A 20,820-nucleotide genomic window follows, 5' to 3' on the forward strand; every position below is an offset into this window, starting at 1 on the left:
AGCAGGCGATGGTAAAAGTGAAGAGGTGGGTGCTGCTGAGAGACGCCGGTCGGGGGACGAGTCTGGGCTCAGAACCGCAAAAAAAGGTTTTCCAGCCTGAGCTCCGGACGAGATGGTAGGGGACGGAGGATGGGAGATACTACCTCAGGCTGTAATCAGTCTCCACTCCTTTGGAGACTTCTACCAGTCAGGGTCCAGGAGGCAGGTCTCTACTATGAAGAGTAGGCTTAAAACTCATTTCTTGCCATTTTGATCAATGTCATTAAGTGTGTCACTCATGGTTGATAAATGTTGGGTCATTTGAAATTAATAACAAAGAGTCCTTGACCTGCTCTTATCTCTTGTAAATTGTCAAGAGATAATCTTTAGTTATGTACTGGCGCTATACAAATACAGTGATAGATTGGTTAACATTGTCAGTAAATATGGAAACAACACAATATAATAAAGCACACAAATGAAATATAGAAACACTTTATTCCCAGAAGTTGTAGCAGTGAGTTATCTTCAGACATAAAAAGGCCAAAATAAACCAACTTTAGTACAACAGTATGCTGTACAACAAGAGCTTACCCATTCACATTCTGTAAAACCCACATACAGAAACACTTTGATTGTAAATTTCCCACCAGGCTACTGTATGGAAACGGGACAGGTCAAGTACAGAAACAACAGAACACACTATTGCGTAAGGGTGGGGCAGCATGAATGTTTGACTTAAGATATAGAATGTAGCAGGTGGGTGGGGGGCACAGTAAACACATCACCAGAGTCCTACAAACAGCTGGAATGGTGGGTGGATCAAAAAAGGGTAAAGATGCATTGTTGCCCTGTACACCTTTCCACTTCAGAACACACAGAGTGGTTCAACTGCAGTACCAGTTTACAATTCTTACTCCTATCACATCATTTTGCCTCAGTGAATATCAGTGCAGTTGGCGTGGTTTTAGTACAGAGCAACAACGCATTTACAGAATCTGTCACAGGAAAATACCTTAGTCGAGTCAAACCTTTTTTTTTTGTCATAAGAAAATACCAAAATTGAAAACACAAATTGTTTGATCTTTCGTGTGCAAAATTCAATACTTAACAAATCATCTACAGCCATCCACCCCATGATCAAAATTATTCTTATTTCATACGAGTTGGATTTAATTTGTGCCATCAAATACACAGCAATGGAGGAAAGTGCTAGAGCAGAAATAGGGAAGGAAAGACACAAATATTGCTTCTCCATCATGATGACAATACTGTGCAGCTGTAAACATAAATGATCAGTTCTTATCATACTGGTTGATTATTTAGTCGTAGCTTTTCATGGTTTTTTTTTTTAAGGGAAGAGTGCAGATTTTCTAGTGTGAAAAGAGTTTGGGTAATGTTCCCAAAAGAATGAAAACAGAAAAGAGATTTGTATTGCTATGGGAAGAAATCAACTATTCTTTTTTTTTTTTTTTTAAAGGGTAGAAACGCTTTTAAGTTGTAGAATCATACCTTGTTCATTGTATCAATCAGCAGCCTTTATTCTAAAAAAAATCAACTGTACAAACACACACATTCACACGCACGCACACACACACACACACTCAAGCATATTCACACAGTCAACATCTGCCTTCTGACAAACCCAGACGAGGTCAGGATGAACGTATGGAAAAGCCATGCAGGGCAAAAAATGCCAATTAAAATAATTCAAATTTTCAAATACTTTTCCACACAGTATTTAAGTAAGGAGTTTTTAGTGCAACCGTTTACGATGGGCTGCTCTGCAACGGAGTGCAGCTCTGTCCTGCCACCACTTCACGGTAACTGCACTATTACAAATTGTTGAACCTTGGAGTGATCTACCCCTGATATCAGACATCCATCAGGTTCAGAGGAGACTGTGAATGGAGCAGGGGAGCAGAACAGACAAAGACCTTAAAAATGGAGTGACAAGGGAGTGTATGCTCATGGGTTTCATTTACGGTCCATTTACGTTGGCATGGCTTGGAGTTCCAGGTCACAGGTACAGGGTCACAGGATAGAGGGTTCCAGGACTGAGGAGTCACACCGGTTTCAAAGGTCAGAACCAAGGTGCACGCTTATGCTGGGAGAGCGCTGCGTGTGGTTTGACGCTGGACTCAAGTACCCCAGCCCATCCTCTTGCAGGATGCATGAGTAGCGGCCAGCTTCAGAAGTGGTGTGGTTGCTGTTGGGAGGGGCGTTGCCGCTGGCAACCTGCTCAAAGGACCGGGAGAAGACGGCACTGGCAGTGCGCGTCAGGCTGGTGAGAGCTCCTGCTTTGGGCACCGATTGGCTGGAGGTGAGCGTCAGGCGCTTGACAGAAAGCTCTGCGTTTTCGCTGGCAGCCCGGCCAGTTGTTAGGAGGCCTGCTTCTTTGTCCTTGTCCTTGCTGGACCGACCGCCGAGCCGACACTTCTTCATGGCCTTGGCCCCCAGGTTCAACGTGGTGACGCTGTTGCTGATAGTGATGGTGGGAGGGGTCATGTCTGCCCCCACCCCACCTGGCCACACCCCTTCATCTACCTCAGAAATATCCATCAGCTCATCCGGGGAACCCAGATCCACTGCGTCTGTGAGACAGAGGGAGAAAAAACACCAAAATGAAAAACAGGAGTATGTAGAGGAAAAATAACTCATTTGTCATCCAGCCCCTCTTGTCCAATCAAAGATTATGTGGTTTTAATATATATATACTGTTAGATTATGAGTCCAATGCAATAACTCAGAGCTTTGTGTTGGGCTGCATGACAGAGGAGTTCTGTCTCTGTCCAGCAGGTGGCACCTGCACACTGTAGCCTCAGCATACAGGGACTACTCACCACCTGAACAAAGACAGTGCAAGATCTTTATTATAGCCCAGCACACAGGTTAGATTCACCAGCAGTGTTGAGACAACAGTGAGTTGTTTACTGGCAGAGTAGTGCATGTTTGTCCCAAAGTCAGGAAAGGACATAAGCCTGGGAGAGACCACAAAGGAAAGGTAAAGGAAGAACAAAGGTAGAGAAGGTAAACCCTAAATACATGTTCCACCACTCTATCTCTAAAGACATACACGGCTTAAAAGATCTTTCCTGCTCCATTTGGGGCATGCATCGCGTCCACCTGTGTGAGTCACCAGTCACCCACATACGTATACACAGTTTGGATCTGACGCTACCTTGGTAACAGAACACCTGTGAACAGCTGGTAAAAAGACAGATAGGCAGGTCCTGATAAAATCTTTCATGGTGGATTCTGCATGTTGAGAAACAGGTCAGCAGTTATCAACATTAACACTGACAGTTATAAAACAATACAGGACCTGCATATCTTTCCTCAGCTTCTAGCTACTAGTCAGAAGGAAGTAATCTGTTTCCAGGTGAAACCCTGGGGTAACATGTCGAGGCGTACTGAGGTGCGCTTTAAGCAACCCGAAAATGTAGTGATCGCTCCAGCAAAAAAACCCAGGAGTAAGCCCCGTAAAAAACCATGGCATGGCTATAAGAGATTATATCTGGGGGCTTTATGAGTTAATGGTACCACCTCTTTTAGTTACCCGGCTTTATATTAAAACGGACTAAACTAGATACAGCTGCCAGCAGTTTATTATCTACAGTAAATGTCTTATTTAATGTTTATTAAGTTAAATTTATACATGTAGTGTATGTTCCTTGTTTAACCCATGTTTAGTATGACTGTGTGATGGAGCAAGGAACATTTCATTATTATGCAGTTTTTATTAGGTTATTGATCTGTTACAGTTAGATCTTAAATGATTAATTTGATTTTCAGCAACAAAGGAGAGAGTGAATGTATAAATTACGTTCAATAGACAGATGAGAGGAAAGAAATTAGACAATTAGGCAAGTGAGGTCGGTGGAACCCAGCGCGAAGAGGTAAAGGGGGAAGTAGTCATGCAGCTTCTCAGACCACGCCCCTGCACACAGTTACCTAGGTTACACCGGGAGCAGGGCAGGGGGGGGGGGGAGGAGGAGGGGGTCTTAGTACTGGCTTCTCCCTGTGGAAGCCGACCCAGAACCCTCATTCTCCACCATCCGCCTTACAGACTTCTGCCTCCTGACCTCCTGACCCCGCGTGCAGGAGTCATGACCTCGGGGGTCCGGGCTGACCTCAGACGCGGCGCCCAACACGTCACTCTCTGGGCGCTGCCGTAGGGAGTCTCCGTTGGCCATTCGCTCGCCGCTCACACCTGTCACACTGATCTCAGGGATGGCCACGCCCCCCTGTGCAGCGTCAATTTCTACACTCACCTCCTGGGACTCTGATGGGGGGGGAGCATTTGCATATAGAAACAAAAACACAGATAGACAGACAGACATGAATCATGCACACAGACATGAAAAACAAAAGACGGTCATGTGCACAGGCACACATGACCACAGTGACACAAGACAAACAGAGGTTATCAGTGTGATGGCAGAAAAATAAAAAGACAAAAATCAGAGTTACAGAACATAACACATGGTCAAAAACATGCTACATGGAGACAAATACAAACACAAAACTGGGCCATCTCTCAACCCTACACATCCAATAATTTTTGATAGTATTTTTGTCTGGTGCCTGCTCTTAACAAAAGCTTAACGCACAAACAAGCAGCTCTAAAACAGGCTGCAATGAGCAGGATTCATGAGATGGAAAAGAAGTGTTGAGCTCAACATGAAACCTACTCATTAAACAAGCTAAAAGCTGCAATTATCTGCCTGAGAGAGATGCTCTTCTCCTGAACTGCAAACAGTCTGTTATCATTGACCCTAATTAAAGATAAGGTTTAATTTTTTTTTTTTTTCACCTGAATAAGTAGGAGTTTCTTGTAAGCTGATCTCAAATAACAACACAGAAAATCTTCAAGATGTCTATTTCTTTTATACTACCTGCTCTCTGGTTTTTCTGTTTCTGTCATATAAGGTTCATGCACTGTTGAATCTCCTTGTCTGGCTGCATTCATCTGTTTCTTGCCTGACTTCTCTTATACTTTGACACTCGCCTGTTTCGGGTCATCCAGGATCAAATCATGTCTGTAATGTGGAAACTCTAAAATGAGAGATGAAGAGCATGAGCTAGCAAACTGAGGATGGGTGCCCTGCAGATTCAGGTGCTGACAGTGGACAAGAACACTTGCGTACAAACTGACTGTTGGACATGATATGGTAGGGAGACAGAAAGATGAAAACGTCTTAAGCGATTGCTCTATCCTTCAAGTTCTCCGTCCATATGATTGAAGAAAAATGTGAAAAGTGCATGTGGGAGCTTTCCTGTTTTGTTTTTTTAGTGACTGGAACTCCGACTGATGTGTCCTCACATCTACATAGTCTTTTCCCCCTCGTGTATAAGTCTCACCGTGTCTCTTCCAGCGGTGTCCCCTGATAGACAGAGACGTGACAGCATTTCTGGAGATCCTAGAGGAGGTTGGTGTTATCTCCACCTGGATACTCCGCGCACCCTCCTTGTTGTTGCTCTTCAGTGCTGCGCCATGCAGGGACGACTTGATGGCGTTACCCACCTGAGGACAAAAAAAAAAAAAAAAAAAAGCACACAACAAAAACATCACTGCCTCAGAAAATGACAGAGACGACAGAAGGGTTGTATATGAAGTATATAAAACTGCCATTCTGGAAGTTTTGACATAAAAATAAGGTTTCAAATCTACGTTGGACATCTGGGAAAAGCTTATATGAAAGTAGAATAGATGGTTGTTCGTTGCTTCATCAAGTATGAAACTGTGAAATTAAATTATAAAACATTTTTTTGTGAATACTAACTCTTAAAAACGCCTTATTGATAAAACTGTCTACTCTTATGTTCTTTTTATTTTCTAGCCAACTGATCCATGTAATAAAGTATGACCTACATACAACTCATCAAACCTTAAATACAAAAGTATGTGTCTCCACTTTCACTTTACATCAGTGAAAGTCAGAAAAACTGTAGAACAAGTCAACTGTATAGAAAAGCTCATCCTTTGCACCCACAGGTGTCACACAACTCAACAGCCAAGTGTGAAGATCCTGGCCTGGCACATAAAGCCTCTCGTACAAATTTCAGATACTTCTCAGAAGTGTTTTGCTTCCTAAGTCTGACTGAAGTTCAGATCATGTGACCAAAGCAATAGCGTCCGATCATAATCCCATTTCTCAACAGATTTGTGAACAGGGATAAACCTAAAAGCTTAGCACAAATGAGTTACACAGAATTCTGCTTGAACAAAAACAAACATGCTTTGTGTTTCACTTCATTTCACAAGTCTTTCCATGATAATCTCAGTACTTGCTGGAAATCCTCGAGTGGCCCTTGTACCAATGATTATGTTGAACAGTTGAGTGTGAACACGAGGTAGAAGGCATCATGATCACAACACAACATGCCTTTTGTGTGAGAGACTGCATCTCATTGGCCTCATGACGGACATGTCACCAAGCTATGCTAGGCTAGCAGCCACCTGGTGTGTCCCACTGCAACAAGTAAACACAAATAAACACACTGGATAAATTAACCCTCCCACAGTAGTTTGTAGTGTGTTCATGGCACGTGTCCACATACTTCTTTTGAATCCCATCACCATCACCTTATTAAGATGGTGGTGTTTTTTGAATGTTGTGGAGCAGTACACCTTGACTTGTGTAGTATTACTCTGAGCTTAGGTCCAATCCTCCACTCCCTGGACCTCAAGGATTATAGCTTAACTGAGCAGAGTGGAAAGCATGTAAATAATCTAGTGGGATTACACTGCTTGCAGTTGCTGACACACGCAGTGGCCAACACAATACAGCATAGTGTGTTGTGCATGAATCAAAACTACAGACAGACATGTGTCTAAATCACATGCTCTGTCTCAGACACACACAAACACTTCTGCTCCTAAAGCACACACATAAAAAGAAGGGATATGTGATACAAGCAGAAAAAATGGTTGCACCCACCAACAGAGCTTCAGGGAAAAGCTCCAGCTGGGCCCGATACAGGACGTCATCCAGTGCTTTGTATCCCAGTTCAACTTCCCCATTACACCTACACACAGGAACAAACACAAAAACATGTTAGTCAGTCTAAGGGTGTTTTCACACTTGTAGTTGGTTTGCTGTGGTCTAAATCATGGACCAATTTGTTACATTGTTGTATAATTATCTCAAATTTGGTCACATGAGACATATACTGTACAAGCTGACCAAAATGTGTGACACTCATGAAAAAGGATCTCTAATTGCTCGGAATTCCTTTCTCTAAAAATACCAAACGTAGCAAGAGACGCAGCATAGCCATGTTTGAAATTTCATTGGCTGTAAGAAATGTCAGTTATCGGCACAGTTGAGTTTTTAGAACAGTGGGAAATGTTAAGAAATACATAAAGTTAGAAAAATGAAGACAAAGAAAGTAAGTCTGATCAACACTCACAAGGCATAGTGTATCCCCGTGATGAGCTGAACCAGGAACTCTGACGTGACTGTGAGCCGCGTGCTTATGCCTTTATAGCGCCGTATCTGTTGCCGTGGGTAGCCGCATATACACACCCTGTGGGAAAATCATTGAAATCTCAGAAGAAGCACTTGTTTAAGTGAAAAACACACAATTTATTAATGGTTTACAACATTACTCACATGATTTTAAATACCATATAATGTCAGAGGACAACTGTTAACTGTGCACTAGGGGCAATAGTAGCTGCTTTATACTGCACACAGCTGTTACACAGTTCACTTTCTGGGTGCAAAATCAAAGCTTATCACTTCTCTTTGGCTCTGCGCTTATCAGAGACATGCTCAACTGTAGCTGGCAAATCACCAAAGTCACATGAGTCGATGAGTTCAAAGCACATCTTTGCTGTAATATAATAGTGGTATCTTTGCAGTCTTTGGTAGGAAAGTCCAAAAAAAGGATCAGAGAAGCGAGGGCTTGAAAACATTGTGTTTGTGTGTGTCAATGTGTGTGTGTGTGTGTGTGTGTGTGTGTGTGTGTGTGTGTGTGGTGAAGTAGCCTTCTCAAATACACTAACAATCAAGAAAAGGACACAAATGTCACATGGTAATATTCTAGCGTGCATGAGGGTCGAGGTCCCCGGTCCTTGTGATAAAGTGACCCATGAGTCGTATAATATTAAGTTATCCTGATGTCTCTGTTTGTGTGTGCGTGTGTGTGTCTGTGTGGGTCTGTGTGGGTGTATGCTTTACCTGGAGCTGAGCTGGCAGAGGGACTGCAGGGAGGTGGACGTCATGTAGCTCAGAGCAGCGTTGTAGCACAGCAACAGGAAGGTCAGCACATCAAATCTAACCACACAAATGTAACATTTAAAAAGCATGCCTTAAGTCAGACTACATTTCATGGCGTATAAAGCGTTTTCTATATATGTAAACATATTAGGAGCAGCTAGTCTCAGACATAGTCAAGCTTCCAACCATACTGTGAATAAAATAAACACAAAAATGTAAATAGTAAGATACTAGTAATTTGAAGTAGTTCTCCAACACACTTGTAAAAAGACAGATTTGGAAAAATGGCAGGAATACCCCTTTAAACTTAACTAAATAGTCACCAACAACTTTAATTGAAAAAGATTATAATCAAAGTATCACAACATGATCTGGCTGAAAAACTAATTTATTTTACAACATGTACCGTAACCACTTTCTCAGTCAGTATTAAACGTGGTTATAAAACAAGAACTGAAAAAAGTGGTGAATGTTCCACTAAGACAACCATGACCTTCAGAGTTCTGTGGCCTCCTTACAGTAATTTAAGAAACCCTAAAAGCAACAACAACACATTAAAGCTAGTGTAGCATGCATAAAAAGATTAGCCCTGGCAGATGCTGAACATTTGAACACTGTGTACGGCTGAGGAGAGGAGACACTGAAGGATTTTAAAGTTACCCTCGGGAATATGTTCCAGAGTTTCATTCTGACTGAACAACAAAAACCTATAAGTGCATGGTTCTGCTTCTGAACAAATAAGTGTGTTTTCTTTCATGAAATTCTTCATCTTTCTTTATTTCTGGTTCTATTTTGGTTGTTGCTAGCTGCCCATTATACGCTTGCTTCAGTAGAGGTCATTTTAAAGATCACCATCTGCACAACAACACTTGAAAACACCTGCCCCTATCATGCAGCTTACCTGTTTTGTGCTGTAAAGTTCTCTCTCTGGAGATGTGGCCCACTGTACACCACCCTGCTCAGCCCGTGATTGGCTAAAGCACCTTCTGTGAGGGCCATGGAGCCAATAGCTGAAGGCTGGAGTGGAAAAGATGGGAGTCATTGTTGTTTAAACTGAACATAAGCTAATTAAAGATTTTGTGTGCACCTGTTTGCATTCCTCACCTCATGGTACACCGAGGGTTTTGAGAGGGAAGGGACGGTAAAAGATAACACTTTACTCTGTCCATCTTTATCGACTATTTCCTGTGAACACACAAAATGACATTGAGAAAACGCAAGAAAAACAAAAGCTTATCGCTTTAAGCCCGCTCATCAGTAATGAGTGGGTGTCTGTAAATGCACTTGAGGGTCTTTGTTTCCACACTCTTCTCGGTTTGGTTATTTGTGTGTATATTGTGAATACGCAAACACATGCACACCCCGGGGTTCTGGTGTCCCCTCTGTGCATGTTAAAGTCAAATAGATTAATTGGAGCCAGCTTGTGGGTTGAGTGACAGTTGACCTATTCTGCTATTCAAAGAGCAAGTTAGGGGGAAAGTGCATTTTCTTGATGCTTGAACTACATTTAAAGGCATCACTCTGTGCAAAGCTTGAGAGAAAATGATAGGGCAAACCTATCCATATTGCATATTACAATGCTTCTGTTTTTCAGTTCCCTTTTTTTCACCCATATTTTGTCAACCAGTGATTTTTTTTAACAAAGTGATAAGACATGGAGTAATATTTCAAAACACATAAAGACATTCCAGTAAATAGATAATAAGTGAAACAGATCAGCAGGGACATCAACATTGCATGCACACACACAAACACACCACCACTACCACCACCACCTTCTTCCTCCCTTCCTACCAGGTTGTAAATGCCCAGCAGCAGGGCCTCGATGCAGCCGGAGGTGTGGGGGTCTCTGGCTGCGCTGACGGACAGGAGGCTCCACAGGAGCTCTGGCAGGAACTGTAACGTAAAACGCTGCAGCTGTGGCTCACCGCTTCGGTAAAACTCAAACAACTGGTGACACACTGGCTCTAGCAACTGGGGTGGATAAGACAACAGAAATATTGAAACATGTTAACAACTATACTCAAACTGAGAGTGTAATATATTTTGCATTTGCCATTTTTGGTTCAGTAGTTATTTTAAGATAAGGCACAAAAAGGACTGTAAGAAAAATATTAGCGATACAGGTACATTTTGCACAAAATGTTGGTCAAAGGTTGTGTAGTCATGAGTTAAACATGTGTAACATCAACATGAATTGAGATTTAAAAGTAAGTGTCCATACATCGCTGTAGTTCTCTCGGACGACCTTGTAAAGTGCAGGGACCAGAGCACCTTTGTCCTTCAGTGAGGCGGCATAGTTGGACACAGCACTGTCAGGAAGGGTCTGAAACACACAAACAGCAGAACTCTTATAAAATAATGACATGCGAGTAGTTAAAAAAATAAATTCACAGCAAGAAAGGTTAGACAAACTTTTGTTAATGTAGACTGATTTTTTTATCAGTTTCAATCTGACACTTGCTGCCTATTGATTAATCTCTAATCAAAGACACACAAATGTGATTTTGAGTAAGAAATCTGTACATAATTATGGTAAGAGGTGAATAAAAGAGAACTGATATCAATCAAATGAGTACAAGCACTACAACAATTGCGGTATTGAAGCTTTATGTGCAGGGAGGCAGCATCGCTCTGGTTGCATTTGGAAGTCAGCTTCACTGAGAGTGGGCGACAGGTTGGTCCTGGTGGACTGCACAGGAAAATCTAATTTTGTCCTTTAATATTACCCCTCGACAAGCCCTGGTTTCTGTGGCTGTCACGTATCAGGTGCTGAATGCTGATATTTGAATAGGAGCGTGCAATCTCTCGTCAACAGGGCATTCAGAGAGTGCGGAAGAAATTTTGCCAATAATATATCAGCAGCAGAGAACGCAGTGCATGCATACTCATCATGCAATATGCTTTTTAATATTGCTTTTTGGGAACACACACACACACACACACACACACACACACTGATTGAAGCAGTACCTTAAATTCTGACAGCCATTCCTCCACCACTCCTTGGTCCATAGCCAACATGATCCGTCATCTGCAGTGGAGTCACCTCTACCTGAGAGAGAGAAAAATTACACATACACTCTGCATTACTATTAACACACAGCAAATCAAATTTACACAAAAGCACTCACAACTTTAACAAGGCTCCTTCCATGTTTGCCAGCCTGCTACAATGTGGTCTCTCCTGCTATAAATATTCTGTTACACATAGCAAACAATGTCACGGCAGTGGTGAGCAGTGACTGTACACACTCCAGGCATAGATTCAATACTCCAAAGAAGCATAAGTCTCTTCTTCCCTCAGATTCCTCTCCAGACACACACCTCTGCAGCACGTACGATACATAACCTCATATCAACTCAGGCTTGCAAACAGAGAAAAAAAAAAAAATCACCCACACGGAGAGAAACCTGGCTGCCTTCACCATGAAAGAACTGATGAGAGAGAGAATGTCTTTGAATTTAAATGCTTGTTGAACAAGATGAACAGTTTGTGATGCATCTTAAAACGGGAGAAAGACAGCGCAAGAGGCTCTCATTGACTTTCACTACCATTCAGTCACCTCTGCCTCTATCAAGCTTTTTTATTTTTGATAGCCTGTGTTATCCATCACATCACTTATGCTGTCAGCATCACAACTTCTCTCTCTCTGTCATCCTCTTGGCACCACACTTGTTCGAAAACAGTTTCTCCTCGGGTGATACCCATCTTCGCTTGCTGCTTTTTAGCTCTTGATTTCTTTTCATCACCAATTAGTCTTATGGTGCAGTTTTAATAAAGAAGCTAGTGGTTTGTTTTTGGAATTGCTGTTTTGCAATCACGAGGGAGCAAGTGAAAGATGTAAATGTAGAGAGAAAAAGCGACAGAGATACAAAAATAGCTGAAAACAAATTAAAATGGGATTTTGACAACAGATTTAAACATCAACTACTATCTAGTGAAGAAACATAGAATCTTGTTCATTTGGATAACTTTGTAATTCTGAGCATTTTACAAACACGATCAGGTTCTTCTAAAGAAAAAAGAAACAGCTCTAAAGATTAATACATAGATTTGTCTTTCCTCTAACTTAATTTTGTAGGCAATTAGTCAACTGACAGAGTTTGATAAATGCAATTTTCCTAATATGACTAAACATCCAGGCTACTAGCTGTATTAGACTATTCTTCAGACATAGCACAGTAGTGTAAGCTGAATAACAAATCTTATAGCTTGTTAGGGTGCTAAACTAAAAAGCATCTTAAAACGCCACAAAAACAGGGTGTCAGAAATGATTTCACCATTTGCTAATTAGCACTCAACACAGAGTCTGAGTCAGAGTCTACACTGACCACAAAGGTTTTCGTTTTACAGGCATTATTTTCCAAAGTATTCGGTTGGCACTAAATGAAAAGTCAGGGAATACATTTCATAAATTCCTTCTGAAATCACAGATATCTTCACCAAATGTTATGGCAACCAGAGGATAGGTTGACTGATCTGCCAAGTCAAAAAGGAGAACAATCCACCGGTGACCATGAATGTCGGAACCGTATCCTATAGCTGTTGAAATATTCCTGTCTGTGACAAAATGTTGGACTGATCCATAAGTTCCTTTTCAAGAGATGCTTTTATGGTTTGCCTTCCATCTTCTCGCATGCAATCCACTGTTAAATAGTCATTTTAAAGTCGATCTAATAGCATAATAACTGTCAGAAGAGAGACATTCTAACCCATTTCCTCAGAGTGCTGGGGTTGCCTGTTTTCACATGACTTTTGCAGCAGGTCAAGGTTCTCTCACGAGAAGTGCGCACAGTTTTACAGCACTAGTTCCAAACCAGCCTTTAGCTAAAAAGAAGCTATTTAGCTCTGTACTGTTTGATACAATGACTGAGGCTAAGAGACTGAAGAGGACAGTGACAGATGGAAGCTAAAAATATACCAAGCAAGAAGCTGACTACAGTAAATATTGGACAGGCTTTGGACAGGTTGGCGAGAGCTAGGCGAAACAGTAGGTTGCAAGTCCGACACCTAGCGGTTTATGTCAATACAGTGCACTAAGAGAACTTCAATGGGCACAAAAGCACACCAAAATGAATTCCTCAATATTGTGGTTTTAATTTTTGGACTAAACCTTCAACGTAATTTGGCACTCCGTGGAGCTGTGAAGGCATTATGAGACATTTCAAGGAATCATCAATTTATCATTTAACAAAACTTAACTGCAAAAAGAGACTTAATAATTAATTAATACCGTATTTTCCGCACTATAAAGCGCACCGGATTATAAGGCGCACCTTCAATGAATGGCCTATTTTAGAACTGTTTTCATATATAAGGCGCACCGGATTATGAGGCGCACCTTCAATGAATGGCCTATTTTAGAACCGTTTTCATATATAGGGCGCACCGGATTATAAGGCGCATAGAATAGAAGATACTGCAGTCAAACGTTTGACTGGGGTTGCGTTATGCATCCACTCCTCTTCTCCCAAACGTGGAGGGGAACTTTTCCCTGATTCAGTAAACACGTAGTAAAAGAAACAGTCTGATACCACTAAATCAAACGTTAGTGCATTCATAATATAGTAACTCTCGAAATTGTTCATTCATTAGTGCATTCACAATAACTCAATGTTGTTCAAACGTTAATGTGCATATTCACAATATCTCCCAGCCTTGTTCAGTTGTAAACACGTAAAAGAAACACAGTCTGATACCGCTAATTCAAACGTTAGTGCGTAACTCAACATTGTTCAGTTACGTATAACACGTAAAGCTCACTTTTTCAGTTCATTCCCCGTCCACGAATCCCTCGAATTCTTCTTCTTCAGTGTCCGAATTGAACAGTTGGGCGAGTACGGCATCCAACATGCCCGGCTCCCTCTCGTCATTATCCGAGTCAGTGTCGCTGAGCGCCGTGTACAACCAGTATGGATCAACCAATTAACCAATTGATCCATATATAAGGCGCTCCGGATTATAAGGCGCACTGTCGTTTTTTGAGAAAATTAAAGGCTTTTAAGTGTGCCTTATAGTGCGGAAAATACAGTAATTAAAATAAAGTGAATGCAGTCCTCGTCTTTTCATGCTGGGGCCACATTAACCACCACTGTACTGTGAATTTCACAATAAGATACGACTGACCAAGGGCATAAGCTATGAGCTAAGGAGGAGGACAGCATCTCCTTGCATTGTGCATGTTCGAAAGCAGACTTTTTTTTGCAGAGTATCTGCGTGCTCTCAAATCATAAGCACAAGACTAAATAAACTGTTGAATGCAGAAACAGAGTCCATGTTTGGTAAGTCTGGTAACAGAGGCTGAGTAAAAGAAGGAGGAAGGAAGAAGTCCTTCTATGTATGTGCACACTTATGCAGAAATGTGTGCTCGAATCCAAGCTGAAGATGGCATTATTCCCCCTGTTATATTACGTCTTACACTTCCCACATTTCCTCTTCTTAAAAGTATAAATCTTTCCAGCTGTATTGAGAAAATAATTCAAGCATATTCTCAAAGACAGCAGATTTCAGGTACAAAAGTGTAGTTTTCAAAATTGCAATGATTAAACATTTTAAATGCATATACTAATATAATATCTGTTTATGCAAGTGTAATACAAAAGTGTGTTTTTGAAAAAAAACATGCTTGTAGTTGAATTTATATCTCTTACTCTCCCTATCTTCTCCCCCCGTCCCTCCACTCATCCTCATTTCTCCCCCTCCTGTTTGTCCTTCTCCCTAATCTGTCTTTCACACATCAGAATAAGTTATTCTTTATGATTCCGGTGCTTGGTCCCTCCATTGCAGCCATGTGTCTATTTATGGACTGTACCAACGACAGCAATGGCAAGGGGGGAGGGGAGCCAGTGACTCATAAAATGGGGAAGGATTATAAGGCAGAATAGCCTCCATTTAGAGAAATTAGTCCCTTTGTGGTGGAGTGTTGTTCTATTCTTTCATGCTTGTGACGGAGGAGGGCAAATCGAAAGCTGCCATGTGCATGTTAATGTCCAGCTCTCTTAATGACAAATTAAAAGTCTTTGATCAGAGTGCGGATGAGTCAGGCCATTAAGAGGATATGCTCTTCTCCTACAGACTCACTGACATTTTGTAAATTTAAACCATTCAAGTGGACCTTTATAGATGGACAAAATTTGTATATTTTACATGTGTCACAATATATTTGAACTAATATCATATAGGATCATTATAAGCTTATAAATCCTGATGATGTGATGTTTCTCAAGGGCTGTACGTTTGGGAAAACAAGATTTTTAGACACATCACATCTGCACCACATTTTTCTTCATTGTTTTTATTTGTAATAAATCTGCAGATCATGAATAATGAAATGGTTTGAGTTTGGAAATAGTCAGACTTATCAATTTCCTGAAGATAAAACGTATGACCTCTCCAGATAGTAGATACCTTGTTTTGTTCAGCCAAAACCAACATTTGCAATATTGAAAAGAAGAAGGGGGAGGCCTTGCTTGATAGATGAAATGAAATTACAAATATATTATCCGAACTGTTTTACACTCACTGGAGACCTCTGCTTCAATATTTTGAGAAACTCTCACCTGACGAGGTATTGTAGTAGAACACCATCGCCTGCCGATACTGATCCTGTCCTCTCGTGCCTGTCCAGCCGCCCCCCCCCCCTCCCCCTTTTTCTCCCCCGAGTCAGGGCAAACCTGTGCGTAATTAAATACCAAATTTTATGTTCTGACCTTACTTCTTTCTTCAGCCGCTTAGGTGGTAGCCTGGATGTGAACAGCTGTTGTATTTCCTTTTATTGCTCAAGTTGAGCAGTGTGCGTGAGTGATCTTGTCTCTTTTACAGGTTATACTGTTTTTCCTATTTACTTATGTTGTATGCACATAACGACTTTCATTCTTGTTAATGTTGTTTGTTCATTTATTTATTCATTTTTTATTTATGTTTGTCTTGTCAATTTTCTTTATTATTATTTATTTGTTTTTATTTGGTTATTGGATTTTATTTATTTTTTCTGTGAGTTTTCCAATCTTGCACTTTTATTCTTGTCTTTAAACTAAGAGGTCTATTTGTTGGTCTGGGAGGGTTGTTTACAGGGCAAAGTGATACTGGGTGTTCGAATGTCTCTGAGGAAAAAATAAAAATGTTGACTGCATCCCAATTGCACTGTATGTTTTGAACTTGCTTTAATAAAAATATGTTGAAAAAAATAAATATATTATCCAAACCGTTGTATGTATCCACTTATTTTCATGTATCGAAGTAATTCCTCTTAAGATGACAGACTAGAAATCAATATGTGGGGCTACTCACCTTTTGTGAGTCAATTCAATCTAAAAAGGCTTTCAAAACCCAAGAGACAGCATTATGAAAAATCCACGAGCTACCAGCGGAACTAATTGACCCTGGAGTACACCATAGAGCGTAATTATGTTATTAGGCTGATGACTGTCTTCTGTCTTAGTCTGGATAACTAACTGTAAGCCATCTCCGTGTCATTATTGATACACAGATCATGACAGAAATCAAGTTACACCAGAAACCCACTACAAACAATGAAGCAGCCGGTGCACTTCCTTTTTACAGCCCAAGCACAATGACCAGAACAAACACTCACACATACACACATAAATTAATCAGTGTTAAGAATAAGTGGCTGAACAGGATTGACAAGAATATGTAACAAACCAGTGAAGTGATGAACAAGTAGCTGAATTATAAATGTAGGAGAGGGACAGATAGGCATAGCAGGAGGATAAACAGAGAACAGATCAATAGCTAAATGAATTGAAGGATAGATAAATGGATGTTCAGTCAGAGAGATGAGGGATAAAAGGAATTCATGAAAACCCAAGGGAGGGGTAATTGAAGAGTGGTGAGAGACAAAGAGGTCAATAAAACAGAAGAGTTCATTTGGTTTCAATCTGTGCTGCCCCTGGCCACCTCAAAGCAATGAAACACAAACCTCTTTGTAATGTAAACAGGCTCAAGAAATTGATCTAACCAATGTGATTAGCACACTAGCTGGGGCTTACTCAGTTTTCTCACGAATGCAAATCTATGGTGAAGCAAAGCACTTGCAAAAGAGTGACAAGAAATGTGTCATACATTGCACAACCGTGTGTGTGCAAGTGTGTCTATTTGATGCCTGGTGGACAAAACCTGTTCTTGTGAGCTAGCTAAAGTTGACAGCTCGTCCCCTCTGAATTAACACCCACGCTCCCGCCTCAGACTCCCTGAAACACACACTAATACACACAACACACTCTGGGTTGGCAGTCTAAATGAGCTTAATTTTGACTCCGCCTTCCAACACAAACAGATCTCCTTTGAGTTTACATTCCTAATCCTTGTTGTCAGTATGATCGCATGCCCTCACAGGTCAACAGTTGAGCACCTGAGAAAAATCTCGACACAGAAAACAAACACGCCTTCACATGGATTTACAGAGAAACAGTGAGAAAAACAACACTTTAAGAACATAAAAGTGTCCTCTAAAGCTCAACATACCTGTCTGGGATCGTAGAGAGAGTTAAAGTGAGAATGGAGAAGGGGGACACCCACACACATTCATTCCTCGGCCAGCTGATTACCACAGTTCCATATTACACATACGCTAAGGACGCTTTCAGGAAGTGAGTGGGCCAATAAGCTTGAAGTCTTGAATGGAGAAGGAAAGGAAGCAGAGAGAAAAGAGACAAAGTGGGTGGGTTTTTAAAGCTGCCCCAGCTGCTTTTTCCTGTGGTGCAGGGTGCACGACTATCAACACAAGCTACTGGTTACGCTGATAATAGTATGACACCCATGTTACTTCACTCAACAACTTATAGCAACAGCGAAATAGAGTTTTAAAACAGATCAAATTAGTGTAAAAACTGCTCGCTTAAGAATGCTGAGCTGACTCACCCCTGTACAGGCACACCCAAACCACGAATAAGCTTTAAAACCAATGTCAGTAACAGGAAATGTTACGACATACTTCCAGTGAAAAAGCTCCAAACTGAGTTGAGTTTGTGTCGACTTTAATAGAAGCAAAAGCCATTAAGGAACTATTTTGAGGAGCGGTTGGATGCCCTAGTAAAGGTGAAGTCAGGGTTACATAACCGTGATAATAAAGGGCAGAGCTTCTAGCAAACCCAGAACTCACAGCTTGACCAGCAGCCCTGCTGAGAGCTATCCATTCCTGTAACTTAAGCATCTTGTTTTGACATTTCTCTTCGGTTTATATCACATCTTTCTTATGTTGTCTTCTTTATTTGGACTATCTTGGACTGTTGTTAACCTTATTGCTTCATTGCCTCCCACCTTGCATCCCCCCAGGGTCTTCTTGAATAGCACTTTGCGTGTAGCTTTGAGGTTTTTCTTTTTTGCTTTTCCTCTCACATTCGTGTACACACATGCAGCAGGGTACTGCCTGTAGCTAAGTAGACAGGACAACAGAGTCTGTGGTTTGTGCGTGTGTGTTTGTGTGGTTTTTGCTGCTGAGGGAGACAGATAGAGAGATCTGAAGGGAAGGAATCCTCTTATAGCAGCCTACGCTCTTTTCTCCGTTGCCTCTAAGCCAGTGATGCATCTTCGTTCCTCCTCTCTCCTCCCCTTCAATTCCCTGTCTTGCTGCATCAAGTGAGCCTGGAGAGACCAGTGATTAACATTGCTGATTTTTCATTTGTAATGCTGCCTTTTATCTGCCCTTCTTTCCCTCCATTTGTGTTCAGGCCAGAGCATAAAATAACTCTCAAAATCACTTAATGTTAATCCGTGCAGATAAATTGCCTGACTTGATTGATTAGTAATGGAGATAAATGTATCAATGCTTACAAAAAATAAACTTTTGATTGTAAAATCAACACATGTATTTCACTAAACTGTACTTTGTGCATGCATAATTTCATAAGAAAAGTGGAGGGATGGCAACTGATGTTATCAAAAAAAAATCGCAGGATATTTCACAGAAACATCAGCAATGGGTGACTATAGCTATGATGCTGATGAGGCTGACAGCAGAGCGCACACCATCTTCTTGCTCCATGACCTGGCGGGCTTTACTGTCAAAAAGCATTAGGGGCACCAAGACACGAGCAGCAATAAATATAGCACATTAACAAGCCTGCTCATAGTTTTTAATGCGTGAAGAGACACACAGTCTGACCCTGAGGACACCACTTCAACAGGGCACCACCACCCATCCAAACTCATCCCACCTCTCCTTGATGCAAAGGCATAAACACTCATAAACAAGAATGAAGACAAGTGTCTCCTTTTGAGAACAGCGCATTAGTTAGAAGAAAAAAAAAGCTCATTTCAAACAGCAATAATGCTAAGCTTCATACTCAGACAGGAAACCCCTGAACTGACTGAGTGCTACTGCCATTGGGGGAAAGCTGCATCACATGATAGATATCAGAAAAATCCTAACAACGCATTATCTAACAATGCCGTCTGCCGTACAGGCGCGGGCACGCACAGAAATCACCTGAGGTCACCTGAGGAATCTTAAGAAGTATCTGACCAAGCTCCTTACAACCCGCACACACACACACAAACACACACACACAAACACACACACACACACACACACACACACACACACACAAACACACACACAAGCACAGGTATTTTGAAGTCAGGTACAAGTCTGCCCCTATATTACTGCATAAGCAAAATGGTTGCCTTGTTAGCTTCATGTTTCAGAAAGCCTTCACAACTTGAAGGCAGGTTTATGCCAATAAAACTAACTATGCCTGTCTGGAGGAACTGCTAACCAGCTAGTTCTCCACAATGACATTGGTTACAAAGCTTCTCTGTAAACAGCGTGTAGTTATCTGTTAAGATACTGGTGCAGCGTCGGAAGAGACAAGCTGTGCTGTTATATAATGTCGTGTATTTGTTAGCCAGTATCAGACTGTAAATGAATCCCCCGCCGTCACACTCCTTAGGTCGGCTTGCTGAATGACTTCGAGCTGTCACTACGGTTGCTTATAGATTAGCTTGCTAGTTAGCTAGCTTGGCTAAGGCGCGACACCAAGTAAACCGGGGAAGTTACTGTTTACTTACTGGCATGCTATCTGTCAACTTCCTGGTATCGTTGTCCACTATCGTTCCGGTGAGACGTATAAACAGCTATCACTTCGCTACTCCATAAATCTCCTCAATAATTGATTTCCATCAGCTCCTTCCATCTTCATTACTTTCTCTACTCAGACTACCTTAGACGAGCAGACTTGCTCTCCGGTGAGTGACACGCGTCCCAGCCAATGAGCGAGCAGTATCAATGTCGCTGCCGCACCCCCCCCAAACCAAGTATCCAATCAAATCAAACACTAGGCTGTACATTCATAATTTCCACGCTCAAGGTAGATTGTCGCTGTCAGTCTGTGCTCTTTGACAGCAGAGTGATTCTTAATGAATCACATAAATAATTAATTCACAATCTATTGGCACATGATAGCATTGTAAGAACAACTGTTGATACTGCAGGCTATAAATTATAATTGAACGACGTTTAGTCATTAATTTCTTTAAATTTCTTGAATTAATTTGACTCCTTTGATTTATATCACATTTAAATAAATGATACATTTTAAAAACACTTTTTCCCACTGATTCTAGATTTAATTGAACTCAAAAGTGCAT

The 20,820-nt window shown here is 41.3% G+C and overlaps 1 protein-coding gene across 4 annotated transcripts; it reads right to left on the reverse strand.

Moving 5' to 3' along the window:
- Positions 1-458: 458 nt before the first annotated feature.
- Positions 459-20,422, reverse strand: hycc1 (hyccin PI4KA lipid kinase complex subunit 1). 4 transcript variants are annotated; one of them, XM_020631621.3, is made up of 11 exons: positions 20,242-20,418; positions 11,181-11,262; positions 10,432-10,533; positions 10,002-10,181; positions 9,312-9,392; positions 9,109-9,224; positions 8,169-8,264; positions 7,396-7,512; positions 6,924-7,011; positions 5,344-5,506; positions 459-2,573 (listed from the first exon to the last, which is right to left on the reverse strand). In XM_020631621.3, the coding sequence occupies exons 2-11, from the start codon at positions 11,229-11,231 to the stop codon at positions 2,056-2,058; spliced, it is 1,512 nt and encodes a 503-aa protein (XP_020487277.2). In that variant the 5' UTR covers positions 11,232-11,262; positions 20,242-20,418; the 3' UTR covers positions 459-2,055. The 4 variants fall into 4 exon arrangements, with proteins under 4 accessions (XP_020487277.2, XP_020487278.2, XP_065804389.1 ...); XM_020631622.3 differs by lacking the exon at positions 20,242-20,418 and adding an exon at positions 17,698-17,856; XM_065948317.1 differs by lacking the exon at positions 20,242-20,418 and adding an exon at positions 11,342-11,484.
- Between the last annotated feature and the right edge of the window lie 398 nt (positions 20,423-20,820).

Source organism: Labrus bergylta, chromosome 19, assembly GCF_963930695.1.
Source record: "Labrus bergylta chromosome 19, fLabBer1.1, whole genome shotgun sequence".
Classification (NCBI taxonomy): Eukaryota; Metazoa; Chordata; class Actinopteri; order Labriformes; family Labridae; genus Labrus; species Labrus bergylta.